We start from the raw sequence: 25,280 nt of genomic DNA on the forward strand, positions 1-25,280 counted from the left end.
GAAGGAACAAGAAAAGATAGACAGACATGAAATTCCATTTTATGTTTTATTTTATTTCAGTTTTTTAAAAATATATAGAGAAAATTTCTTTTTTTTATTGTATGTAAATGACGATAATCTGAAATTGTAATGCAAGATGTTGCAACCTTGTCTCTCATTTCTATCATTTTGAAATTTATATTTAAATAAATAATGTTCTCGTCGTGAAAAACTTATAGAACAAATAAACAATTTATTTGCTTTGTGAAATTATTATTTTCTTCTTTGTTGCGTTTCAATCAATCGATGCGCGATTTTATGGGAAATTTGAAAAGTTTTAATTTCTTCCTTCAGTTCTTCTATTTTTTCTTCAAAAGTTTTTTTTTTACAAAAAAAATCATTTTTTTTAAAATTTTTTTAATTTTTTCAAAAAATTATTTTTGGAAAATTTTTTAAAAATTTTTCAAATTTTTTATTTTAAAATTTTTCAAAAATTTTTTTTTTTTATTTCTTAAGTTTTGCTCTTATTTCTCATGGAAAATATTTTTCAAAATTTTTATTATTTTTTTTATTTTTTTTTATTAAATAATTTTTTTAATTTCAAAATAATTTAATAGTTTTTTTTAACAAATAAATAGGTATTTTTAAAATAATTTTTTTAATTTTCAAAATAATTTATTAATTTTTTTTTTTTTTTTAAAATAATTTTTCAATAAATATTTTTTTAATTTTCAAAAAAAAAAAAATATAATTTTTTTTTTATGGTTTTCAAAAAGAATTTTTCCTTAAATTTTGTAATGAAAAATTTTCCAAAATTAATTTTAAATTGCATTGCAAAAATTTATAATCATCTTAAATTGCATAAAATAGCTTTGACAACACAAATGAGCATTTTTTTTCTACAGTAATTAATTAATCTTTATGCAGAATTCAATTACGAGGCACTACAAGTTGACAATAATCAAATTTATTTGTGTGGCTGAGTAAATTTAATAATGATCAGGATTGTTTGTCTAATTAACTCGGATTATAATTTAATCATTACTTGTCGTATCTTCGCAGTGCATCGCAGGTCATTTCCATGGATAACGGCAGATTACTATAATTATTATTATCACTTTCTCTGCGACGCTGTGCTGCTGATGGGAATTAAACGGATTAAATGTTTCTCAATTAAAATTCGATTAACGGTGTCAAGGATGTCGCTTGAATGTAAATTTGATGACACAACTTTCCTTCTGTGTCGCTTTCTCTCTAATCAATAAGATGCTTTGCTGTAAAACATGCAAAATTAAATTCCATTCTTCATTAAATTCCGTTCCGCCATCATCGTCATCATCAGCTTCAATATTATCATTACGACAGAGAGAACATGAAATTTTATACGAATTCAATCAATTGTGGAACAATCAAGGTAGTTGTCTGTTGTTCGACATTTCCACTCACAAGCACACACTTATCATTTGATTTTACAAAATCATATTAAATCAATCGTGTAAATCGTACGAGAGAGAGAAAAACGAAGAAAAAACAGCTTCTTCCGACAATCAATAAAATATCTCGTCAGTACGGGAGGGAACGACGAAGGCGCCATCCATTAAAGGCGTCGGATAAAATGGGGCATTTTCTGACCCCCAACCCCCCCTATAATCGCAAACCGTCGAAATACAGTAATTACCTCTAATTTACGACGTATTTTTTTAACATGACCCCCCTCCCCCCTAACTGAAAAGGAAATTTTTAGTATTGGCGCCATTGAAATTTGAACTAATATTAAAAATTTCCTTTTCAGTGAGGGGGGAGGGGGAGGGTCATGTTAAAAATACGTCGTAAATTAGGGATTTCGACGATTTGCGATTATAGGGGAGGCTGGGGGTCAGAAAATGCCCCATTTTATCCGACGCCATTAATGGATGGCGCCCAAGACGAACGACGATAGTCAAGTGTGAATTGTTCTACAAGAAAATAATTGTATAAGAAATGTTTTCCATCATGTGATTTCATGTTCCAAGCCAGAACGAACGACACACAAACAACTCCGTTCTTGTGTCATTGCATTTCTTCGTTTGCAAAGAGAACAGATAAATCGACGAACTTTCAAATAAAATAAAAAAAATACAAAAACAAAAAAAAAAATTGAAGAGAAAATCTTTCTTCTTCTTCGTTTTCTTCGAATTCGAGTTTGACGTTCATTGTCTGCATGCTACAGAGAAACAGGAAACTTTTCAATGGTTTGAAAGTCGTTTGGTACCGAGCGAAAAGTAACATTAGATTGATTTTAAAAGGCGTTGCCAATATTTCTGCATTGGGAAAAATATTCCGCCGAAGAAAACTTTTTTCTTATATTTTTTTCAAAAAAAAAAAAAAAAAAGTTTGGGTTATTTTTTTTTCTTCATTTCGTTTCTATTCACTCAATTTTTCATTCTTTTGTGTTAAAAAAAAATAAAAATGGCAGAGACGTTTGATGAATAACTTATAGATATTATTCCATCCATCCATTGTTATAACTCTTCTTGCAACTTTTTCCTTCGACTTTTGTCTCGTTGTTTTTCGAAGTAATAAAATTTTTTGTGAACTATCTGACTGGATTTTACTTTTTTTGTATTGGTTCACTTGATTTCGTTGACACAGTTGAAAGTTGGGAAAATTGTTTACAAAAAAGATTTAAAAAGTCGATTTTTGTTATTTTATGTAAATGCTTTTAGTTGGATTTGGTCTGTTTTGGTTTTATGCATTTAGTTAAAAAGTGTTCTGAAAAATATTTTCAAATTATTTAAAAAAAATTAAAGTTTAAAAAAAATTAACAGAAAAATTTTAAAACTTTATTTTTTTTAATTATAAATTTAAAAATACATAGTATTTGAAAGAAAAAAAAAATAAAATTATATTTTATAAACAAAAAAAAAATATATATATATATAAATAAATAAAATAAAATATAAAAAATTATTTTAATTAGAATTAAAAAAAAATTTATATATAGAATAAAAATTTTTTTTAATAAAAGTAAAAAAAAATAAAAATTATTTTATTATTTTTTATTATTTAATTGAACTGTTTTTTTCAATTTATTTTAAAAAATTGATATATATATAAATAAAAAAAAATTAATAGAATAAAAAATTAATTCAATTAAAATAAAAAAAAAATAAAATTATTTAATTATTATTTATTACTTATTGAACTATTTTTTTTAATAAATTTATTTTAAAAAATTTTGAGAAAAAAAAATATAAAAAAGAATTAATTAAGAAAATTAATTTAATAAAAATTAAAAAAAAAATAAAATATTTTTTAAAATTAATATAAATATTTTTTTTTGTTTATTTTTTTTATTGAATTTATTTATTTTACAATTTTAAAGATTTTATAAAATATTTTAAATCATTAAAATAAAACCATTAACAAAGTAAAAATTTCAACATCACTCTTTCTCAGAATTTTCCTGAAAAAATCTGAAAATGACTGACAGACATAACAAAATATTGTAAATCACATTTTGTTGAAAAATTTTCCGAGAAAAGAAAGATAAAAGTTATGAAAATTGCCCAACAGCTACAAAGCACGATATAATAAATAAATGTTTTTAATATTTGTTCAAGTATAGCAGCGCCTTCAACTATGCAACAAACATTCTGTACTTTTCCATTTGAATTCAGAAATGAGCTGACAAACAAAATTATATATGAAATCTTATAACATCTCGCTGCCATGCCATCTAAAGAAAAATAAAAAAATAAATGAATACGATAAACAAATAAATATTACTGCAATTTCTGCTCTTGCTTGCTTTTCTCTTTCTTCTATTTTTTTTCTTTTTTCCTTTTGCTTACTTTTCCCGAGCAACTGCAATAATAATTTCATTTTATTTTATTTTACAAGAGAGCAGCTATAATAAGCTCAGAATAGTAGCGACGTAGCGTCACTTATCACAGCACACATCAGATATAGTTATAATAAGTTTTGTTGCTGTTTCTCCTTGTTGTGACAAGACTTGCACGTGAAGCACAGGTAATATTTTAGAGGCGATAAATTACAACACTCGCAACCACGTTGTAGATTCTCCTCGTCGCCATATCATCGTCTCCTCGTTGCATGGAGTAAAAATTGCGCTCATTATCATATTAAACGGGGAAAATGTAGATGAAAAGACTAAAGGAGTGACTTAGTTTACGGATGAATGCGACACCTCTTTTTCTCTGTGCAACGCATCGAATCGCATCGCAGCTCTATGGGCGAAAAACGGGTCAGATTGATCACTTAAGGGATCAAGTTAACCCCTCAGGAGACAATTTGATCCCTTAATAGAACAACCTGATCCCCATTCGAGTTGGTCATTCGCAGATCCAAAAATTTGAACCCTTCAAGAGATCATTTTGATCCCTTAAGAAGTCAATATGATCCCTTTAGAGGTCAAACTCAAGGTCAAAGGATCAAATTGATCTCTTAAGGGGTAATCTGATCCCTTAAGAGATCAATCTAACCTGTTTTTCGCCCATAGGGAGAAAAGACATTGATGTTGCAAAGTCACATGTGAAAAACCTAATAAAATCTACATTAACTCTGTATGCATCATGTAACTTGTTCTCGACATGACATTAGAGCAAACGACACGACATGCCGGCTTTCTCCCGTAATGAAGGGAAGCAAGAAGAAAAAAAGGTGAAAAAGGTGTAAAATATGCATCAACTAAAGTTAATGACGTTATAATGGTGAAAAATATGGTACAAAATGACATTTAATTAAAAGAAGTATGTGCAAATTTGGCTAATGGGTGTTAAGACCTTGCTTCGTCACGACAGCAACATGACCGAAAAAAATGTGCAAAAACCCTTTTTTTGTACATCTTTTGCACAAATAATAATAGCAAAACATAACAATCACACGTACGCGCACTTATGAATCCAACTTTTTTTTCTACAAACTCAAAAAAGGTGATGATGGAAAATTGTTATTGTGCGAAATACTTTTCCTCTTCCTCTCATCAGGACTTTCTCTCGCATACACACACATAAACTTATAGATAAAATCAAAATTTTTTACTAACCTTCTTTTTTTGGGGTTTTGTGTAATTATGAGAATATCGTTTTTGAAAGTTTTGTTGTCAGTCTTCAAAATTTATTCTGAATTCGACTAAAGATCTTTTTCAAATTTTTTTGAATTCGACTCAAAAGTTTTTTTTTCAAATTTTTCTGAATTCGACTCAAAGTTTTTTTTTCAAATTTTTGAATTCGACTGAGAATCTTTCTCAAATTTTTCTGAATTCGACTCAAAAGTTTTTTTTTCAAATTTTTCTGAATTCGACTCAAAAGTTTTTTTTTAAATTTTTCTGAATTCGACTCAAAAGTTTTTTTTTCAAATTTTTCTGAATTCGACTCAAAAGTTTTTTTTTAAATTTTTCTAAATTCGACTCAAAAGTTTTTTTTTTCAAATTTTTCTGAATTTGAGTCAAAAGTTTTTTTTTTCAAATTTTTTGAATTCGACTCAAAAGTTTTTTTTTTCAATTTTTTCTGAATTCGACTCAAAAGTTTTTTTTTCAAATTTTTCTGAATTCGACTCAAAAGTTTTTTTTTCAAATTTTTCTGAATTCGACTCAAAAGTTTTTTTTTCAAATTTTTCTCAATTCGACTCAAAAGTTTTCTCAAATTTTTCTGAAATCGACTCAAAAATTTTTTGAATTTGATTGAAAATTTTGATCCAAATCGAATTCAACTAAGAAAAAATCTCAAAAATTTCTCAAAAGCACTTTTGTCTTCTCTTCATAAAGAAAAATTTTCTATTTTTTCCAACACTTCAACAACACCTGCTGTGTGTGTTCGTGGATGTTTTCTCGGATTCACGAAAATAAATGGTTTGTTATTTTTGATTTTTTATTAAACAAGTCACGTTTTCACACAAAATTGTCATCAATTCACAAAAGTTTTTTCGATTCATTTGATGTCACACACACACACTCATTCACTCAAAGGAGATCTATCCCTCATATATATCAATATCAATCGAATTTAAGCCATAAGAAACTAAATATTTGTGATTGTGGCAAAAAATGGAGAGAGAAAGAGAGAAATAGGATATGAAAGGCGTTGGAAATTGTACAACAATTGAATTGATTTGTTTTATGTGCCTTCGACACTCAAAATGATCCATTTTTCATTTGTCATTTATCAAAAAAAGGTCGTTTTTGTTCGCAAACCTGTCTTTTGTTGCGCCAAACATTTTGAACGACTTTCGATAACAAAATGCCTCGTGCCATAAATATAAAAGACTGCTTCTTTGTTACATTCCGTCAGATAAATAGCTGCAACAACGACGGAGGAAAATAACGGAAAAACAGACAAAATAATAGATCAAGACTCCTGTGAAAAAAACATAAAAAAAGTAAATGATAACAATTTGCAATGTAATAAAAACGTCATTAGAGATCTATGTGAGAGCAAAGTCGTCTTAATATAAAATATATTGTGTATTGTGATAGTAAATTTTCAGTAGCTACGAGCCTCTCTGATAATAATAACAATAAAAACAAGCGTAAGCGATACAGAGCACGTAATAAAGAGGAATAAGGAAAGAAAAGTCAAATGATACCCTATCATTTTTACATTAAAGAGATGTGTTTTTTTTCTTCGTCTTCTTTATATTTTTTTTTATCAACGCCTTCCAGCTTTTTATTATTGTTTCCCGTTCCGATCTACGTCTTTTATTTACTGACACAGACACAAAAAAAAACGACGAAGATTTTTCGGAACAATTAACTCTCATCATTCATCAAAACAAAACAAAACGAAATGTCGAAACCGGTTGTTTTGTAAATTTTTCATCATTCATTTTTTTTTGTCCTTTTTTCGTTTGATGAAATTATTTTACGTGCTACAGTTTTAAAGCTGAATCAATCTTCGGAGAATGTTACGTCAGACTTTAAACTTCAACAAGCTCATGTTCGGTTCAGATCTCATGTTATAATACGATTATAGGTTAATTACAATGTTTGTTGTAAAACTATTGATAGCTTGTTTGGAACAAGAGTAAAACCAGTATTTTGCCTTCAAATTAAAATTACCTACGATATACTGAGAAATTGCTATTTAACATGTAAATTTTTGTAAATGCATTTTTTGAGAGAAAATTTTTGGTTTTAATGAGGTTTTGTGGTTGTCAGTAATTTTTTTTAAATTTTTTTTTTTAATTTTTATTTATTATTTGATTAAAATCTTTAAAAAAATTTTTTTCTTGAAATTTTTGGAAAATTACTGATGGTTTGTTTAAAATTAAAAAAAAAGTGAAAAATTTTATCAAAAAAAAAAAAAAAAAATGATAAAAACAAATTAAAAAGGTCAAAACTTAATTTCTAAAATTTTAAAGAAATTTAACAATTTCAGAAGATTTTTTATTGAATTTTTTTTTTCAATAATTAAAATAAAGAAATTTTCGCACTTTTTTTAATTAAAACAAATACTTACTTTAATTAATTTTTATTTAAAAAAATGAAAAATTTTCTTTTAATGAAAAAAAAAATTCATTAAAAAATTTAAAGTAATAAATTTTCTCTTCGAAAATTCTGAAATATCAATTTAAAGTTTTTTTGTTTGAAATTCGAAAATCGCTTTTTGCTAATTCAATCAAAAAATTTAATGAAATTTTATTTAATTTCATTTATTGAAAAAAAATCATTAACAAATTTTAAAAAAAATAAATTCTATCTTAAAAAAAAATCAAAAATATCAATTTAAAAATTTTACGTTCGAAATTTGTAAATCGCCTTTTGCTAATTCAAACAAAAAACTTAATTCAACTGAAATCCGCTTATATAACCAAACAAATTGAAGAAATTCGCAAAAATTGTACAGCAAATTTTAATTTATTAATCTCATTTTAAGCTCAACTGGCGTCTGAATGCTTTTGCACACATTTCCATTTTTACCAGCTTGGAAAAAAAATTTGGTTTTTAAAAATAAAGTACGAATGAAATTTTCTTCTCATCCAAAAATAGACGAAAAATTTATTTACATAAATAATAAAATGAAAAAAAGAAAAAACCAGCAGCAGGAGCAGCTTCAAGAAACGAAAAGCAACGCACTCTGCCAAAAACTTTTTGTTTTGCCATTATACTTTTCAATTCGGCGTAAAATTTAATATTAAAGACAAACACAAAATCTGTCGTCATCTGTACTTTGTCTCGCTATCTCGCCGCACACTACTTAGCTCGTGCTCTCGAAAAATTTATTGCAAGGAACGCAAAATAAAGTTACAATAAATTAAAATACATTTAGCCGCTTCTCAACAAACAAAACTCACACCGCGCCGCTATTTTATTATTATTACAAAACATTTTAGGAAGTAGATTATTTTGTTATTATTTCAGTTATTACGAAGTTGGTTGTTGATTGTGTAACAATTTTCGGTCGTTTCGATTATTATCAAAAAAATTCCTGATAACGCTGATCTTTTCCTCTTTCTTTGTCGTCGAAAAAGTCTTCTTCCTTATCAATTTTAATGTGTTTCGTCTCGCGTGTAAAATTTTTGTTTACTTTTTTTAACAAAGAATTTTTTAAAGAAATACGCAAAACTTCTCGCGTGAGAAATACTTTGACCCCTTGCTACGTTATCACGACGATGACACACTTTCGACGCCTTTCGAAAGGCAAAATGTTGTTTCAATTATCAAAACAAATGTTCTAAAACATCCCGCGTTATCGCTGCTGACACAGTTAGTCGCATCAAAATTGAATGACGCGGCGTCATAAACTATCAGACCTTAAAAATTCCTCTATTTTTAGTCGAAACGACACAATAAAAATGCAATTTATCAATGTCCTTGTGTGTGTAACTTACTCCGTTTTTCGTATCTTTCTCGGATATCTGCATGTTACAACATTATGCTTACCGACAAAATGATGAAGTTTGCTTCAGTTAAATCGTCATCATACAGAAACCCCATAATTTAAAGAATTTTTTTTTTCCTGTAGAAACTGAAAAACAGGAAAAAAATGAAGGAAATTGGATTTTGAAAGAAGTTTTGAGATAAACTTTTTTTTTCTTCTATGGAAGGTGCGGGAAATGTCTGAAAATAAAAATATTTGTTTTTTTTTTAATAATTTAAAAAATTAAAAATTAAAAAAAAAATAATTTGAAATAAAATAAATAAATTTTTTAAATAAAATTTTTAAAATTTTTTTATTTAAAAAATTTAAAAATTAAAAAAAAATTAAAAAATTTTTTTAAAATTAAATTTTTTGTATTTAAATTAAAATTTTCTAAAAAAAATTTTTTTTTTTAAATTTTTAAAAAAAATTTTTTTTTTTTTAATTTAATTTTTTTTTATTAAAATTTTTTTTTTTATTTTTTTTATCGTTAAATTTTTTTTGATTTTTTTATTATTAAAAAATTTTTTTCAATATTTTTTTTATTATTAAAAAATTTTTTTCAATATTTTTTTTGTTTATTTTATTAAAATTGTTTAATTTAAAAAATTATTTTAAAAATATATTTTTTTTTATTTTTTGAATTTCCCGCACTTTTCTATGAAAAATGAAAAATGTATGACAAAAAAAGAGGTTTCTGGTTTTATCATGAAAGATTAAAAAAGTTTCACTTACTCACAAAATGTAATCCAAGCAACTGGTGACCTTCATTACAAAAAAAAAATTGATTAAAAACCGCTCTCTAAATATTAATGATGAAAATTGCCATCCGCTCAAAAACATGTCAGAGACACACGAAAAATGTCAAGAATTTTACAACTCGAGTAATTTTGAACGGATTCCATCGAGTTGATGTGCTCGGCATCTGTTGGTGATGTTCAATGTAAATTTTCTACACATTTTTCCTCCATACATGTGCAACAAATCATCCTCGATGTTGTCGTCGTCGTATTCGTGTATAGACATTTTACAATGATTAAAATTTGTGGGTGTGTGTGGATCAGTCAGCGCCAGATATTCACAAAATTTGATTAAAACAAGAAATGGAGCGCGACTGTTTACGGTACAGAGAGCTTCAATTCCTTAAAAGGTTGGAAAATTCTCTGAAAAATAAAATTTTTTTTTCCTAAAAAAAAAATTATTCAAAACTTTTTTTTTTGAAACTTTATGAAAATTCGTAAAAATATGTTTGGTTTGGATTATTTGAAAAAAATTTTCATTTTGAAGCGTTTGAACTTTTGACCTTCAAAAGTCCTTGAACGATATTTGAGCAATCAAAAATCAAATTGCTGTTGAAACTTTCTGAAAATTCATAAAAATATGCTTGGTTTGGATTAATTGAAAAAAAAATTGATTTTGAAGCGTTTGAACTTTTGACCTTCAAAAGTCCTTGAACGATATTTGAATAATCAATATCACAAAATCAATAAAATTCGCTTATAAAGTAACAAAATGAGCTTCAGCTGTAATATTTACGAGTTGACGATCCATGCTGTACGGAAAATATATTGATGGAAGTGATGGGAGGAAAGAAGATAATAGTTTTAATAAAAAGCGTTTTATCATGAGATTGAGAGAAGATATGTACACGACGAGATACCGAAGACAAAGGATGTTTTTTGCTGCCTTAAATCATCTTTGCTTGGCAAACATTCGTTTTTCGTTGGAAAAGCATGTTAAATCAATATTTTAAGAGAATTTTCTATATTTTCACATGTACACGAGTTACATCCATTTATATTTATTTTATATTATTCAAAACTTATGACAAGGAGACAGGAAGTATTTTAAATTTGACTTTCATAGTTACAGGTCTGTGTGCTGTGCCTGCATGATGGAAGAGGCATAATACATCATTAAAGTGTATATGGGAGAGAGTATTATTTTAGGTTTTGGAGAAAGGATCCAAAAAACACAAATGGGATTCATTACATATGCTTGAATAGTGAACGAAATACCTCCTTTCGACACACAAATTTTATTGATGAATTTAAACAAAGGATTAGGATCAAATATGAAATATTTATGAAAAAAAAAATGGACAGGAAATATTGTTTTTATGGTCAATTTTGCCCCCAACTACTGCTTGGAGAAGAAAACAAATCCAAAAGGGAACGTTAAAATTCATGACAACTTGACTAAATTTCGCACACTGCCCACTCATAATGCTTTTTTGCGAGTCGTAGGTATCATGTACATCCAAAATACGCAAAAATATCTCCCCGGCACTCTATCACAGTCAGAACAATATGTTATTCATATGATTGATTGACAACCCTTATAACGTACCAGCATCAAATTTAATCTACTCTCCGCTTACTTCACAATCTCTCTCATCTTCATTCCATGGAAAATGTTGTAATAAAATGAAATAAACGTCTTCCTTTCTCAATGTGCTCCTGTCCATTCTGACGAACTTGTCAGAGAAGTTGTTGTTGCCTGGATGCAGAGATAAAAATATGCGTAATTTCTCCCCCGAAATTGAGAACGTTCGTAATCAAACACACAAACTCAAACTCGAAACTGATAATCGGCTTGGAAATTAATTGAACAAATTATTCATCGCATCAAAGTTTTAGGTGTGTTTCGAAATACTTTCCTCATGTTTTTTGCCGAGACAGATATTTAATGAAGTTAATAAGCAGAGAGACTTGTTTTTTGGAAAACTTTGGTTTTTGGGGATTGAGAGTTGGATTTTTGGGGGAAAAGTTTTGATATTCCCGGTTGAGAGACGTCGTCTCGTAATTTTTGATAATTGGTTAGAAAGTAGTTGAAGAGAGTTGTTTGAATTTTTTAAAATATTTTTTTTAGAGTGAAAAAAAAATTTTCATGAAAAATTTTGAAAAAAAATCATTTGAAAAGTGAAAATTTTCAGACAAAAAAAATTATTTAACAAAGACTGAATTTTTTTGATAAATAATTTGTTGAAGAAATTAAAAATAAGTAAAAAAAAAAATTATGAAAATTTAAAATATTTTAAAAATTAAAATTTTCACAGAAACTCTAAAACAAAAAAAAAATGAATTAAAAAAAAATAAAATATAAATAAAATATACCTAAATAAATTAAAAATTATTAAAAAAATTTTTTTAAATTTAAAAAAAAATAAAAAAATAAACATAATGCAAAAAAGGTTGAAATTTGTAAAAAAAAGTGAAAATTTTATGAAAATTGAATTTTTAAGACAAATGAAAATTTTAAACAATCCTTAAAAAATTGATTTCTAAAAAAAATAAAAAAATTAGAAAAAAAATTAATTAAAATGTTCAAAAACTTTAAAATTGACGAAAAAACTGAACTATTGAGTGAAAATTATTAAACAAGTGAAATATTCTAATAATTTTTAAAACAAAAAAAAAATTAATTAATTATTTGAAAAATTATTAATTATTTGAAAAATTAAATACTTGAAAAAAAAGAAAATTATTGAAAAAAAAATTTAAATTGACAATTTTTTAAATTGTAGAAAAATTTAAAAAAAATCTTAAAATCTTTTAAAAAGTAAAAATTTGATGAGAAGTGAGATTTTGTCACAAAATATTTAAAAAAAAAATAAATAAATAAAGAAAAATTTTAATAATGAATATTTTTTTAAGAAAATAAAAATTACAAAAAAACTGAAAATTCGTTCAAAGAAAACCCTTCAAAAAACTAAAAATCAATTAAAAGCTAAGCAAATTTTAATGAAGAAAAAAGCAAAGAATTCACAAGAATTTCCTAAAATGATGAAATTTCAACTTAACTTCTAACCCTTTCAATTCAGAGAAAATCAATTTCGGGTCAAAAAATCTGATGGACCCATGACGTCAATCTCGTTGCAAAAGTTCTCCAGATAAGCAAGAAGAAAGAAGAACAGAAAGTTTGCATACACATGTAAAAGTTTTGTTGACCTATAAATTTTGAATGAGCTTCGTCTAAAAGGTTATCATTCAACCATTTAAAACATTTAATCGAATACAAAAGTAGAACAAATTTCCATTGGAAATTTTTTTTTATTTACACTTTTACAGAATAATTGAATGAAGAGTCGAAATGGAGTGTACGAACTGTTCATTGCATGATAAGCAAAAAAAAGGGAATTGCAATATCAATAAATAGCTCGAAAAAAAAATTAATGGTTTGTTCTCTGCCTTGCGATATGTCTGTCGATTTTCTACTTGGACAACCGAAAACAAAAGCGAATCTACGTTTACATGTCCTTTCCTATTAGACGCAACATCATCTGTCTATTTGTATTTGATTAGATTCAAATCAGTTTCAGTAACGATGATGATGATGATTCTCTCTCGTCGTCGTCTCGAAGCCCAATTCGTACAATTACACAATTTGGTAGCAATAATTGCCGTCTACGAGGAGCAAAAGTTGTGAGTCTGCGCTAATGTCGATCTCAGTTTTCATCATCCATTCTCGCAGAAATATCTTCAATTTCATTTTCACATGTTTTCAACGGTGCGCTGTTGCTGCTATGACGACTACACGAGACAAAAAAGGGAGACACATAGCTCGTTATGGAAGCTGTGGCGCGTATAGATGCACGATGCACGTACAGAGACACAAAAGGAGAGTGAACCAGTTTGATACCAGATTCACGTTCAGTTTTACTTTAATCTCGATTCGGTTCGGATGTGCCAAGAAAAAGAAGAACGCAATTTATTGATAGTCTCGTTTTGCGGCGAAAAATTATCATCATCAGTTTTGTGTTAATAACATTCAACGCAGAAAATTAAGTGAATTAAGCGACGATTAATAATTAAACCACATCAACATGATAACCACTCAATTAAACGAGTTAATGAAAGAGTGCATGATAAAAATTTAATTTTAATTTTTTTTTCTGTGAAAAATCTCATCAAAAATTTAGAGAAAAAAATTCGTGTAAGAAAATTGAAAAAATAAATAAATATAAAAAATTATTGGCAAAAATTAGCAATAATAATCGTAAAATTCAGTCACAATCGTGTTATAAAGAATTTTAAATAAAAAAATATTCAGAGAAAAAAAGTAAACGAGCAAAGTCATAACAGATGTTGAAATAAAAAGAAGCCTGTTTTCATTTTTCGAGAGTTAGGCTGCAAAACAGCAACACAACTCGGGAAAAAGGGGGAAAACTTAAAAAAAAAGTCTGAAGATGACAAAAAAAAATAATAATGATAAAAAATTGAAGGAACGTGTGTGTTTTGCTATGAATTGACTTCGCCAGTTACTTTTTTTCCTGAATATTTTTTTTCTTGCACGTTTCACGCAAAATTTATTAGTTGGTGATTTGTATTCCGCACTACGAGGCAAGCTTTAAAACGGTTGTTTATTTATTTTTAAAGGGTTCCTAATGCGATTTGGGATAAATAATAACAATAAATAAGACGAAAAATAAAAAAGACCTTTTAATAACACACCAAATAGAGAGAAAATTTATAACAGAGTGTGACAAAAATCTGAAATAAAACAAAAAAAATGTGGAAAAATTATTGGATTATCGGCTGTTTTGCGGTTACCGTTGGAATTGGATATGTTCACACCGCGATACCACAAAGTCAATTAGGAAGATCGAGTAAAGGTATGTCACGTCGAAGAATTTATTGCATAGCGACGATTTTTTTTTGTCGAAGAAAATTTGCTTGGTTTGGATTAATTATTTCATATTTTTTTTAAATTTAAAATGTTCACAGAATTTTGAAAAAAAAAAATAATTTTTAAAAAGTTAAATAATAATAAATTTTCGAAAGTTTGAAGATCTCATTTCGAAAATTTTTGTTCGAACTTCAAAAATTTTATTTGAAAATCGAAAGTTTTACTTGAAATTCAAAAATTTTATTCGAACTCAGAATTTTTTATTCGAAATTCATAAATTTTTAAACGAGCGTCGAATTTTTTTTTTTCGAAATTCGAATGTTTTTTTCGAATTTCGAAAAATTTGATTTGAACTTCAAAATTTTTATTTGAACTTCGAAATTTTTTCTCTTAAAATTTAGAAAAAAAATAATTAAGCCACTCAAAAACTTTAGAATTAAAAAAAACTGAACTTTTACATAATTTTTAAAATTTGTCAAAAAAATAAAAAAAAAATCAAATTTAGATGAAAAGTGAAAAAACTTAAACAAGTGAAATATTCACACAAAAAAATATAAACGCTCAATTTTTTTTTAAATGTAATACTTTTAAAAAATTTAAAATTATTTTTAAAAAAATTAATTCGACAATTAAAAAAAATTGTCGAAAAATTAAATAAAATGTTTGAAAAGAAAAAATCTTTAAAAAAGTAAAACTTTTACGAAATTAAAAAAAAAAAAAAATTAAATCTTACCTGAATGTTCTCCAAAAAAAAATTTTCATTAATATTTAAAGCCTTGAGAAAAATGTGATAAAGAAAGATAATTGCCATCCGTGTTCCTTCCGCTTGTTTTTTTGCTGCACAATTTAATAACAAGAACGCACGACGAGGTCATTACGCTACCTTCCTTACCTTCTTATTAGTTTCTTGAAAGCTGTAAAAAAAAGTTCTCGAAGTAAAAAGTATAAATTTTGTGATTTTGAACCTTACCATTAGCATTTAAAGTGTTGAGTACTGTGGCTTGCTTCTGTTTTGTTTTTATTGTTATTCCGTTCCACACTGCCTTTATTATCCTGTTTTTATAGAGTAACATCAAAATAATTACGTTATTTACGTTTTGTTAATGTCGGTGTGTGTGTCTGTGTGCTTTAAAATAATATAAAAGGATTTAAGTCTGTTTGACTCGGTTTTGTTCGTTGTTCGTGCCTTTTTTGCATAATAAACATTTTATTTCTCTGCTTTTTTGTCGGATTGCCATGGAATGATATAAAGAGGAGGTTTTTTTATCATCATTACTCCCATTATTATTATTTTTAATAATAATCATAATAAGTCACAAAGAAAAACAAAAAAAGAAAAGCCAATCATTATGAGTAAATTTATCGCATCATGTTCCGAAAATCCTTTACACGGGAAAATTATTTCACATTATTCACGTGTTTGTAATTTATATGCAAAATTATTTAAAATAACATATGAAATTTGATGCACTTTGCCATACGGGACGACGTGTGTGAGAGACGGAGATGGAGGAGTTAAAATAACATTCGCCACTAACATAATATTATTTCAGAAAATTTCAACAAGTCGAGAAAAGAGCTTCTTCTTCGCCTTTTATGCTTTGTTGTATTTCACTTGAGCACCTCTCAAAAATTTTATTTATATTAAAATATAAAGCGATATAAAATGTTTTTCGTTTTAAAATAATATTTTATTTATTGTGTGACAGACAAGCGTTTTGTCATCTTGAAAAAAAAAGTATTCAGAGTGACTCGGAGATGAAATGGAAATATTTAGATTAAAAATATTTTCTACGGAAGGAGTTGACATTTGTTGAGAGACGAAATAAAAATAATATTTTCTTTTGCAAACATTAGTTTAGAAAATGAAAAGCATGAAAAAACTAAAAATTGAATAAAAGTGATTTTTTTAAATAAAAAGTATTGAAAAAATTTTTAAAAATTAAAATTTTTTTTTTTGTTATGAACTCTAACAAATATTTAAAAAAATTTTAAAGTTCATAAAAAAATATACAAATATCAATTTTTAATTTCCAAAAATAAAAATAAATTTTATTTAAAAAATTAAAATGAAATAAAAATAATTTTTGGAAATTAAAAAAAAATATGAACTTTCACAAATTTTTAAATATTTTTTTTTATAAAAAATAAAACTTTGAAGCAAAAAAAATTAAAAATGAATATAACATTTTTCAAACAAAAAAAAATTTTAATAATTTTTTTAAAAAATAAAAAAATGAATACCTACCTAATAAAAAAGAAATAAATTTAATTTAAAAAAAAATTAAAATTAAAAATAATTTTGGGAATTATTTTTAAATATTTTTTATAAACTTTAAAATTTTTTTAATATTTTTCTTTAAATAAAAAAATTAAATTTTGATTTAAACAAAAACTTTAATAAAACCCCATTGAACCAAAAGATAAAATAAAAAATAAATTTGTCAAAGTTGATCTTTTTCGGATTAAAAGCTCATTCTATCAAAAAATGATTTTTTCTCTATGAACTCAAATTTAATATTTTACCTTGAACGTCACTTTTCGATAACAATTTTTTCGGCGAATTTCAACGGAATTTTTTTTTATAAATTTAGCTTTCCATCCATCACTGACATCTTTGCCTTGACATCCTTCAAAAGAATCCCTTTCATTGCGTGTTTGACTGATGTTTCTTTATTTTTTTCATGTTTTCAGCATCATCCCCTTTTCCTTGTTTTTCCTTTGTATGCAAGAAAGAACACGAGAGAAAATTATGAAAATCATCTTCCGCGCGCTCAAAGCCGTGCCGCCAATTTTCTAAAGTATCACTTTCCTTTTTATTATGCGCCACGCAAAGTTAATACTCCTAATTTACTTTTTACATTTCCCTTTTAATTTCTTACCTTTTCATCATCATCTTTCATTACTTTCGCCATTTTTCGATGACGGTCTTTTGTGATTTATTTATGTTTTCATATTTTTTATGTTTGGGACGACAACAACAATCTTCGATGAATAGCCGAAAATTTTGAACCTAATAATAATAAATAAATAAATAAAAGGTAATTAAATTAATTTAATAAAAGGCGAAGAATAAATGTCAGGGCAGCATGACGAAAGTCGCTGAAAAAGGTTCAAACAATAATTTATCACGTGAAAAGCGATGTTTCGAGCAAAAATGTGACGACAAATTATTAATAAAAATTTTGATTACACATGAAACGTTTTTCACTTCGTGAAGAAGTGCTCATCATTCAATGTCGTGATGCTAATTTTTCTCCTTTTTTTGATATATTGAAGAATGTTTCATGAAATATTTAACATTTTTTTTTTGATGAAACATATTTGAATATACGCGGTAATAAAATAAGTAAATCACCACAGGGCCGACAAACTCTCGTCTTTGCATAAAATATGAACATCTAACACAAAATGATTGACGTTATATTTTTATTAAGTTTCTTCTTTATCGTTTTTCTATTTGTTTTTTTTTTCTTTTTTGAAGAAAATTCAAAACGGAAGAACGAACGTGACATTTTCGTGATGGAAAAAGTTCGAAGAATGCGATCAAGGGGAATTTTTGGTTAGGCGCCATCCATTTACGGCGTCGGATGTTGTTTTGAAATTGTTTTCAGACACAAAAATTTCTTTTTTGACAATAGATGGCGCTTTAATTGAACCCAAAATGAAGTTTTTAGCTTCAAATAAATCTTTCAAAACGTTTTCTCGACGATAGAGGGCATAAATATTTTTTTTTAGTTGTTCTCTCCAATAGATGGCGCTTTAAATGTCTTCAACGCCGTAAATGAATGGCGCCTTAACGTCATTCGCACTAAAATTAACATAAAACCCAAAATTGCGGCGGGAAATCTCCTACAAGCACCTTTTGACAGTCCCTTGTGTGTTTGCTGTGTGCACTTGGTTGTCTCTTCTTCTCCATTATTCCTTGATAAATTTCGCATAAAGTTTTCGGCAAAGGCAACGAACATTTTCTTAACCTCACCTGTCACTTGTTCCGTTATTGTTCGTTGTTTAAAAAGTGTAAAAGGTTATTCCATTTAGTTACTCCTTCGTTCCATGCTGCGTTTGACAACCCATCCTTTTACTTACTTTTTACTTACAAGAAAAAAACCTTTTTTCGGGGAAACCGCAAGATTTTCCTCTCTTTTTATCTCTTTTGAGCAAGTAGTATTTAATATAAAAGTTGAAACAAGTTTCGCACACTACTTAGTTATTCACAGACAGACTTCTTTCTTTCTTCTTTTTTTTTTGTCGCAAAAGTCGTTGTCGTCTGCGACGTGGTAGTTATTATTATCGTAATACGCGTCTCGACGACACAATATCAACTAGTTTTACAAGAAACATTTTTTTTATCATCGCAAATAACTCTACTTTTGCTGCTACTTGATACATGAACTACTCATTTGGAATTAAAATCGAATGTAAATATCGACAGTTTCATTTTCTTTTCGTCGCTCAATGAGTTTTATGAAGCATGCAAGGAAACCCGTTTAACAGATTTTTTTTTAATTTGCAGTTTGATGACGATTCAATTGAAAAGTTATTTATCGAAAATGGCATACAATTGATAGTGAAATTGAATCTTCTTTTCATTCATTGATTTATTCAATGAAATAAAAAAAAAAAAAATTTATGTAAAATTTTTCTCGAAAAATTTTAATCAAATTTTCGAAATTCGAATAAAATTTTTGAAGTTCGAATAAAAATGTTTGAAGTTCGAATAAAAATGTTTGAAGTTCGAATAAAAATTTTTGAATTTCGAATAAAATTTTCGAGTTTCAAGTAAAATTTTTGAACTTCAAGTAAAATTTTCGAAATTCGAGTAAAATTTTCGAAGTTCGAATAAAAATCTTTGAAGTTCGAAAATTTTTCAAAAACAAAAAAAACGTATGATTTTTTTTTAAATTTTTGAATATAAAAAATTCATTTCTTTTCAATTTTCAATCAATTTAAAGAACAAAACGTGAAAAATTTTACCTTGCATGACTTGACAACCTGCATACCGAGAAACAAGAAAGAAGAAAGTTATTTATTATAAGCTCACTAAGCTTTGTTTGTTCTATGGTTTACGTGTCTATTACATGGGATTTCTGAAAGTATTTCAAAAGTTGTCTCATATTACGCTTGTATGTTTGTTTTAAAAGATCTCTTAAGACACTTCTACGAATTTTTCTGACATATACGAGATATGTATTGATAACAATCACGGCAATAGAAAAATAATGAAATGTAAGAAGATCTACTTCATCGTCGTTGAAGATGAGCCACTAACTGGAATATTATGACGACACAAGGAAGGAAATTTGACGACGAGGATTACTTAGCGACATGAGTCAATTAGAGCTTTTGACTTTGACTGACCTTTTAAGGCGAAAATCACCTTTGTCGAAGTTTTTTTTCATCTGCTGTCGTGTTGTGTAATGACACAGAAGAGGATCAGCATGTGTTTTATTGTCCAAAAAGTGCTTTTGTGACGGAAAGGGGAAGGAAAATGACGACAAAAATGTGTTTGCAAAGAACGTGTCATGAAATATCTCTTCAATAGTATATGTGACATCCTTCAGTTGAGCCCATATATTGCACTGTGGGTAAAAAAATAAATAAAGACAAAATTTTGATCAGAAATAATTTTAAAAAATTAATTAAAAATGAAAAAAAAATTAAAATAAAAGAGAAAAAAATTTATCAATTTAAAATAAAATAAAATTTATATAAAAATAAAAAAAAAATAAAAATTGCTTTAATTTTTGATTAAAAACAATTTAAATAAAATATTAATTTTCTTTAAAAATAAAATAAAAATATATTTTCTAAAATTTTTAATTATAAATAATTTTAAAAAAAATTTTAAAAAATTAAAACAAAATTAAAATTTATAAAAAAAAAAATTTAAAAAATAAAAATTTCTCCAATTTAAAAAAAAAAAATGAAATAAAAAATATAAAAAAAAATTTTTAAAAAGAAAGAAGAGTAGAAAATTTCTCAAATTTTGATTAAAAATAAGTTAAATAAAATTAAAATTTTTATAAAAAAAAAAATATATATATATATATATAAAAATTAAAAAAAATATAAATTAAAAAAAAAAAAAAAAAAAAAAAAAATTATAAAAAATTTTAAAATAAAATAAAAAAAAATTTATATTAAAAATGAAAAAAAAAAAAATAAAACAATTTTTTTTTTGATAAATGAGAAAATTTTGTCCCACTGTGCATTGTGTCATCAAAATAATCTTCAAAAGTAATATTAACCCAAAATGTATAAGACGAGGACTAAGAGAAAAAAGGATATCTCCGACACATCTTTCATTCGACACAAACAATACGATACCAAGAAGACACAGATTTATATAAATATAGAAAGTTATTAGCTTGACTTTTCTCATATTAAATACACATCGAGACAAATATTTATTTAGCATTCATCCCTTCGTCTCATGAATGCACGCATTAGACACACGCTGACGATTGAAAGACGCCCCAAGAAGATGAGCACGCATCACTTCATTAATCAAGGCGATATTTTTTTCTCGCTTTCTCGTTGTCCTGTCGACATATTATCTCGCAATATTAATTAATTTTGGTGCTTTTTTGTTCACCTCTTCGGGTTTTTTTCCACATATTTCTTATTTTTCCGAGAATTTTCGTAACAACCTGTTTTCGTTGTAGTTTCTTCTGTTTTCCGCATATGGCAAGAACAAGGTTGCAGCAAATTGGACACGAAACAATGGCTCGACAAAATATTGAATAAATCGATGATGATAAATAAATCAATAAAGAGAGACAAAATAAAAAAGAATCAGTCATAAAAGAGTCAAGTAACTTTTTTTTTGCTGTTATGATGAAACTGGTTTCGAAGCGGTCAATTACATATTACGAGCATATGTGCGTGCGATGATTGAAAGTGCTTGTTATCATTTAAGGTCAGTTACGCAAATGCAGTTTTATTACATTCTCTCTCTCTCGCGTACTCTCTTGATTTTTTTTTCTTGAAATTTCGAGTAAATTGAAAGCGAAATTTTATTAACAGATGTCAAAATATTATTTTTTTAACAATAAAATTTTGATATTTTTTTTTATTTAATTTTTTTTAAATCAAAAATTTTTTTAATTAAATTTTATTGATTAATTTTTTTTTTAATTAATTTATTTTTTTTTATTATTTTTAATTTATTTTTTTTAACAAATAATAAAAAATAAAAATTTCATAAATGTTTTTTAAAATTAATTTTTATTATTATGTTTTTTAGTTTTAATTTTTTTTTAAGTTATCAACTTTTTTTTAACAAAAAAAATTTTTTTTTTCAATTATTTGCATAAATTTTAATTTTTAAAAATTTTTTTTAACTTTGAAAATTTTGATATTTTTTTTATTTAAATTTTTCTCAAGTCAAACAATTGAAAAATTTCATAAGTTAATATTTTTTAATTTTTTAATAATTTATTTGTTAATTTTTTTAAGATCTTGATAATTTTTTTTTAACTAAAAATATTTTTTTTTAATTATTTGCATAAATTTTCAATTTTCTTTAAACTTTTATTTAATTAAATTGACTTAAAGGCTTAAGTTTTAACGAAAAGCTTAAAGTAAAACAAAATTTATGAACTTCTCATTTCCAAAGCCTCCAATTAATTTTGTCATTTCTGATCATACCATGAATTATGACACCAAAAAATAGAAAACCCCCGTTAATTAAACTGTCAAATGCAAGCAAAGCGATTGTAAAACACAAAAAAAAAATAGGAAATTGTCTCAGAAATGTCGTTTCTCGACGTTGTCTTAAGCACAGTAATTACTATTTTTCCACGCTTTTTACTTTTCTCCACAAAAATAACAATAATAATTTTCGTTCATTCCATTTATTTCGCCCATTTCGACCGTAGTCATACAATTAGCCAAAATACGAAAAAGAAAAAGGAATGAAAATAACGAATTATTAATATTTATGACTCTGTAGGTTTGCGAGAGAGAGTCAATATTGTCAAAGCTCACCAAGGTAGTAAATTAAAAGAGAAAAATCATTTAAGAATAGAAAAAAAAGTGTAGAAAAGTAACTTGTACCCAATTTTGTCGTTGAATGTAAGAAAAATACGGAGAATTTGTTGAAAAGATAAAAAAAAATTAGTATCACGTCGTCGTTGTCGTCTTTGTGTTGTCATGGGTGTCTGTTGTTGATGTGCAAATAATTGGCAAGCTCTGTTGTTTTACGATTATTATTTTTATGATGGGAACATTCAATGCCATTTTTTGTTCAGTTTCAGCGTAACGGATACTCTGGAGACAAAAAAAAATGTAAAAAATATAAAAAAATGGTCAAACAGGGGTGAAAATACAAAGTTTTTTATGATTTTAAAATCAGTTCACAATTTTATACTCCTCAAGTTTTACAAATTTCACAATTTCTTACTCCTCATAAAATTTTTCTCTAAAACTTTTTGAATTTTTTTATAAATTTTTAAATTTTGTCAATAAGTTTAATATTTTTTTTTCTCCAAAAGTTTAAAATTTTTGATAAAATTAACAAATTTCACATTTCAATACTCCTCATTTCACAATTTCGTACTCCTCTTCAAATTTTTCTCTTTAAAACCATTTAAAATCCGTTTTCAGTCAATTTAAAAGCGTAATTTCTCGAAATTCGTCACTCCTCAATCATAAAAATTGCATTTCCTTCGCTTCACATGCGTTTGATGGTTACTGCGGCAATATTTAACTGCCAAGTAAATGCCTGAAATGCACCGACATAACATCAACAATGGGCCTTCATTTACCCAAATCGACCAAGTGTGATGTATGTTCAACAATAACACAACATTTCAAATGCTAAACCCGAGAATGTACTTGACACGACAATGCGACGACGACGACGAGTTTTCCGAGAAAATTCCTCATCATGCTTTGTGTTACACAGCTCGAGAGTGTGTGCGGAACGTCCCATGAAATATTTAAAATTATTGCTTGCACATGCTACAAATTTTGATGATCATTGAAATTCTGTCATTGCTTCATTCGGTTCGGTTCGGTGTGTCGTCTATCGAACATTGATTAGTTTGATTGGTATTTTGTCGAACATTTTGCCCGTATCTACGCAATCCATTCGTAGCTGAGGAATTATTATTACAATTGTCTCTGCTACTCTCGGTTTTTCTTCAACCAACATCATCCATTTTCGCTCCAGTCTCTCCATAACAATATCAAAATGCGGTTTTTCACCATAATATAATAATAGTTTTATGTCGGAGCGAGAGGATCTTTATCAGAGTATAAGGTTTATGGTTTTGTTGGTTTTGAAATATTTTCCGTTCTTTTGGTCTTGTGTTCATCATCTCTCGCTTCTTCTTCTTTATTCACGATGATGAGAAAAAGGGTAAAACTTTTGAGCGAGAAGAACACAAGTTTCCATAATTACTATAAAATGTTGTGAAAAACGGAGAAAAAAGAAAGAAATCCAGTATTTTCTTATTTCAAAACAATTTTTTTCAACTTCATCTCGTGTGCTTTGCGCCATGCACATGCCTTTCAATTTCAGTAATTTTTTTAACGCATTTCAAATTAAATTTTAAAAAACGCTCTTTAAATAATTTTTTATTAATAAAATAAAAAAAAAATAAAATTTTTAATTTGAATTATTTATTAAAAATTAAATTTATTTATTTTATTTTAAAAAAATGTAAAATCACAAAATTTGTGAAAAATAATTTAAAATTTCGAATTCATCAAAATAAATAAATAATTTTGGAAAGAAAATAAAAAAAAATAAATTAAAGAAAATTTTTAAAAATTTTTCTTAAATTTAAATATTTTTTTTAGTTTAAATATTCAAAAATTTTTAGAAAAAACTAAATTTAAAATTTTTTTGAAAAATTTTTTGAATATAAATTTAAAAAATTTTATTTTAATTTTTTTTTATTATTTTTATTTATTTTATTTTTTTGTATTAAAAAAATTAAAATTTTAATTAAAAATGTAAATTATAAAATGTAAAATGTAAATTAAAATTTAAATTAATTTAAGTTAAAATTAATAAAAAATGTAAAAAAAATGTAAAAAGTGAAAATTATTTCAAAATTAAATTAATTTTTGTTTCGAATAAAAAAAAATTAAAAATATGAAAAAATTAAATATAAAATAATATATGAAATAAAAATTGATTAAATAAAATAAAAAAAATAAATTATTTTTTTTTAATTTGAATTAATATTAAAAAAAAATATTTTTTTCGAATATTTTTTTTAATAAAAAAATTAAAAAAAAAAATAAAATTAAAAAAAAATATTCTATATAAAATAAAAATTCAAATGCACTTAAATTTTCCATTCAACGAATACTTTTTCACATGGCAATTTTTTCCTATAATGTAATGGGTAAAACTTTTCAAGTCTATGCATATTAAAAGTTGCAAATAAAAGTTTAAAGTTCCCTCGGTAATACCGACGACGTTCATCCTCCTCCTGCATGAGCGTATGTCGTTTTCTTTTGTTATCTTATTTGTTATTACATTTTTTTCTCTTATTTTCCATATTACATTATTATTATCATTACCATTTTGTAACATGACTTGAAGTTTTGTTGTTCACACACACACAGAGAATTCGTTCGTTCGATATTTTACAAAAAAAAAAAAAAGGAAGACCATCTCTGAGGAATAATCGTCCATGGCGAGATTTTTCCTTGAATCATGTTTATTGTTGGAAAAGCCGGAATCTCGGTGTGACAGATAGTATATTAAAAAGTTTCTTTTGTCTCCAGTTGTCGGTATCTTTTGTTTAGTTTTAGTTTTCGAGATAAGATTTTGTTTTTTGAACGAACTTTTTT

The 25,280-nt window shown here is 26.2% G+C and overlaps 1 protein-coding gene across 11 annotated transcripts in view; it reads left to right on the forward strand.

The window, feature by feature from the left end:
• LOC134828202 (low-density lipoprotein receptor) overlaps positions 1-25,280 on the forward strand; it is a 103,328-nt gene that overhangs the window by 28,526 nt on the left and 49,522 nt on the right. For 2 of the 11 annotated variants that reach the window (XM_063841220.1, XM_063841226.1), the window contains exons 1-2: positions 13,519-13,772; positions 14,216-14,451. The exons of 5 other annotated variants lie outside the window; for them this stretch is intronic. In XM_063841220.1, the coding sequence (XP_063697290.1) occupies positions 14,349-14,451 (103 nt within the window). In that variant the 5' untranslated portion in view covers positions 13,519-13,772; positions 14,216-14,348. Of the gene's footprint in view, positions 1-13,518; positions 13,773-14,215; positions 14,452-25,280 lie in introns of those variants that run through there. 4 more of the 11 variants (XM_063841222.1, XM_063841221.1, XM_063841223.1 and 1 more) reach the window with 4 other exon arrangements.

This window comes from Culicoides brevitarsis, chromosome 1 (genome assembly GCF_036172545.1).
Source record: "Culicoides brevitarsis isolate CSIRO-B50_1 chromosome 1, AGI_CSIRO_Cbre_v1, whole genome shotgun sequence".
Lineage (NCBI taxonomy): Eukaryota > Metazoa > Arthropoda > Insecta > Diptera > Ceratopogonidae > Culicoides > Culicoides brevitarsis.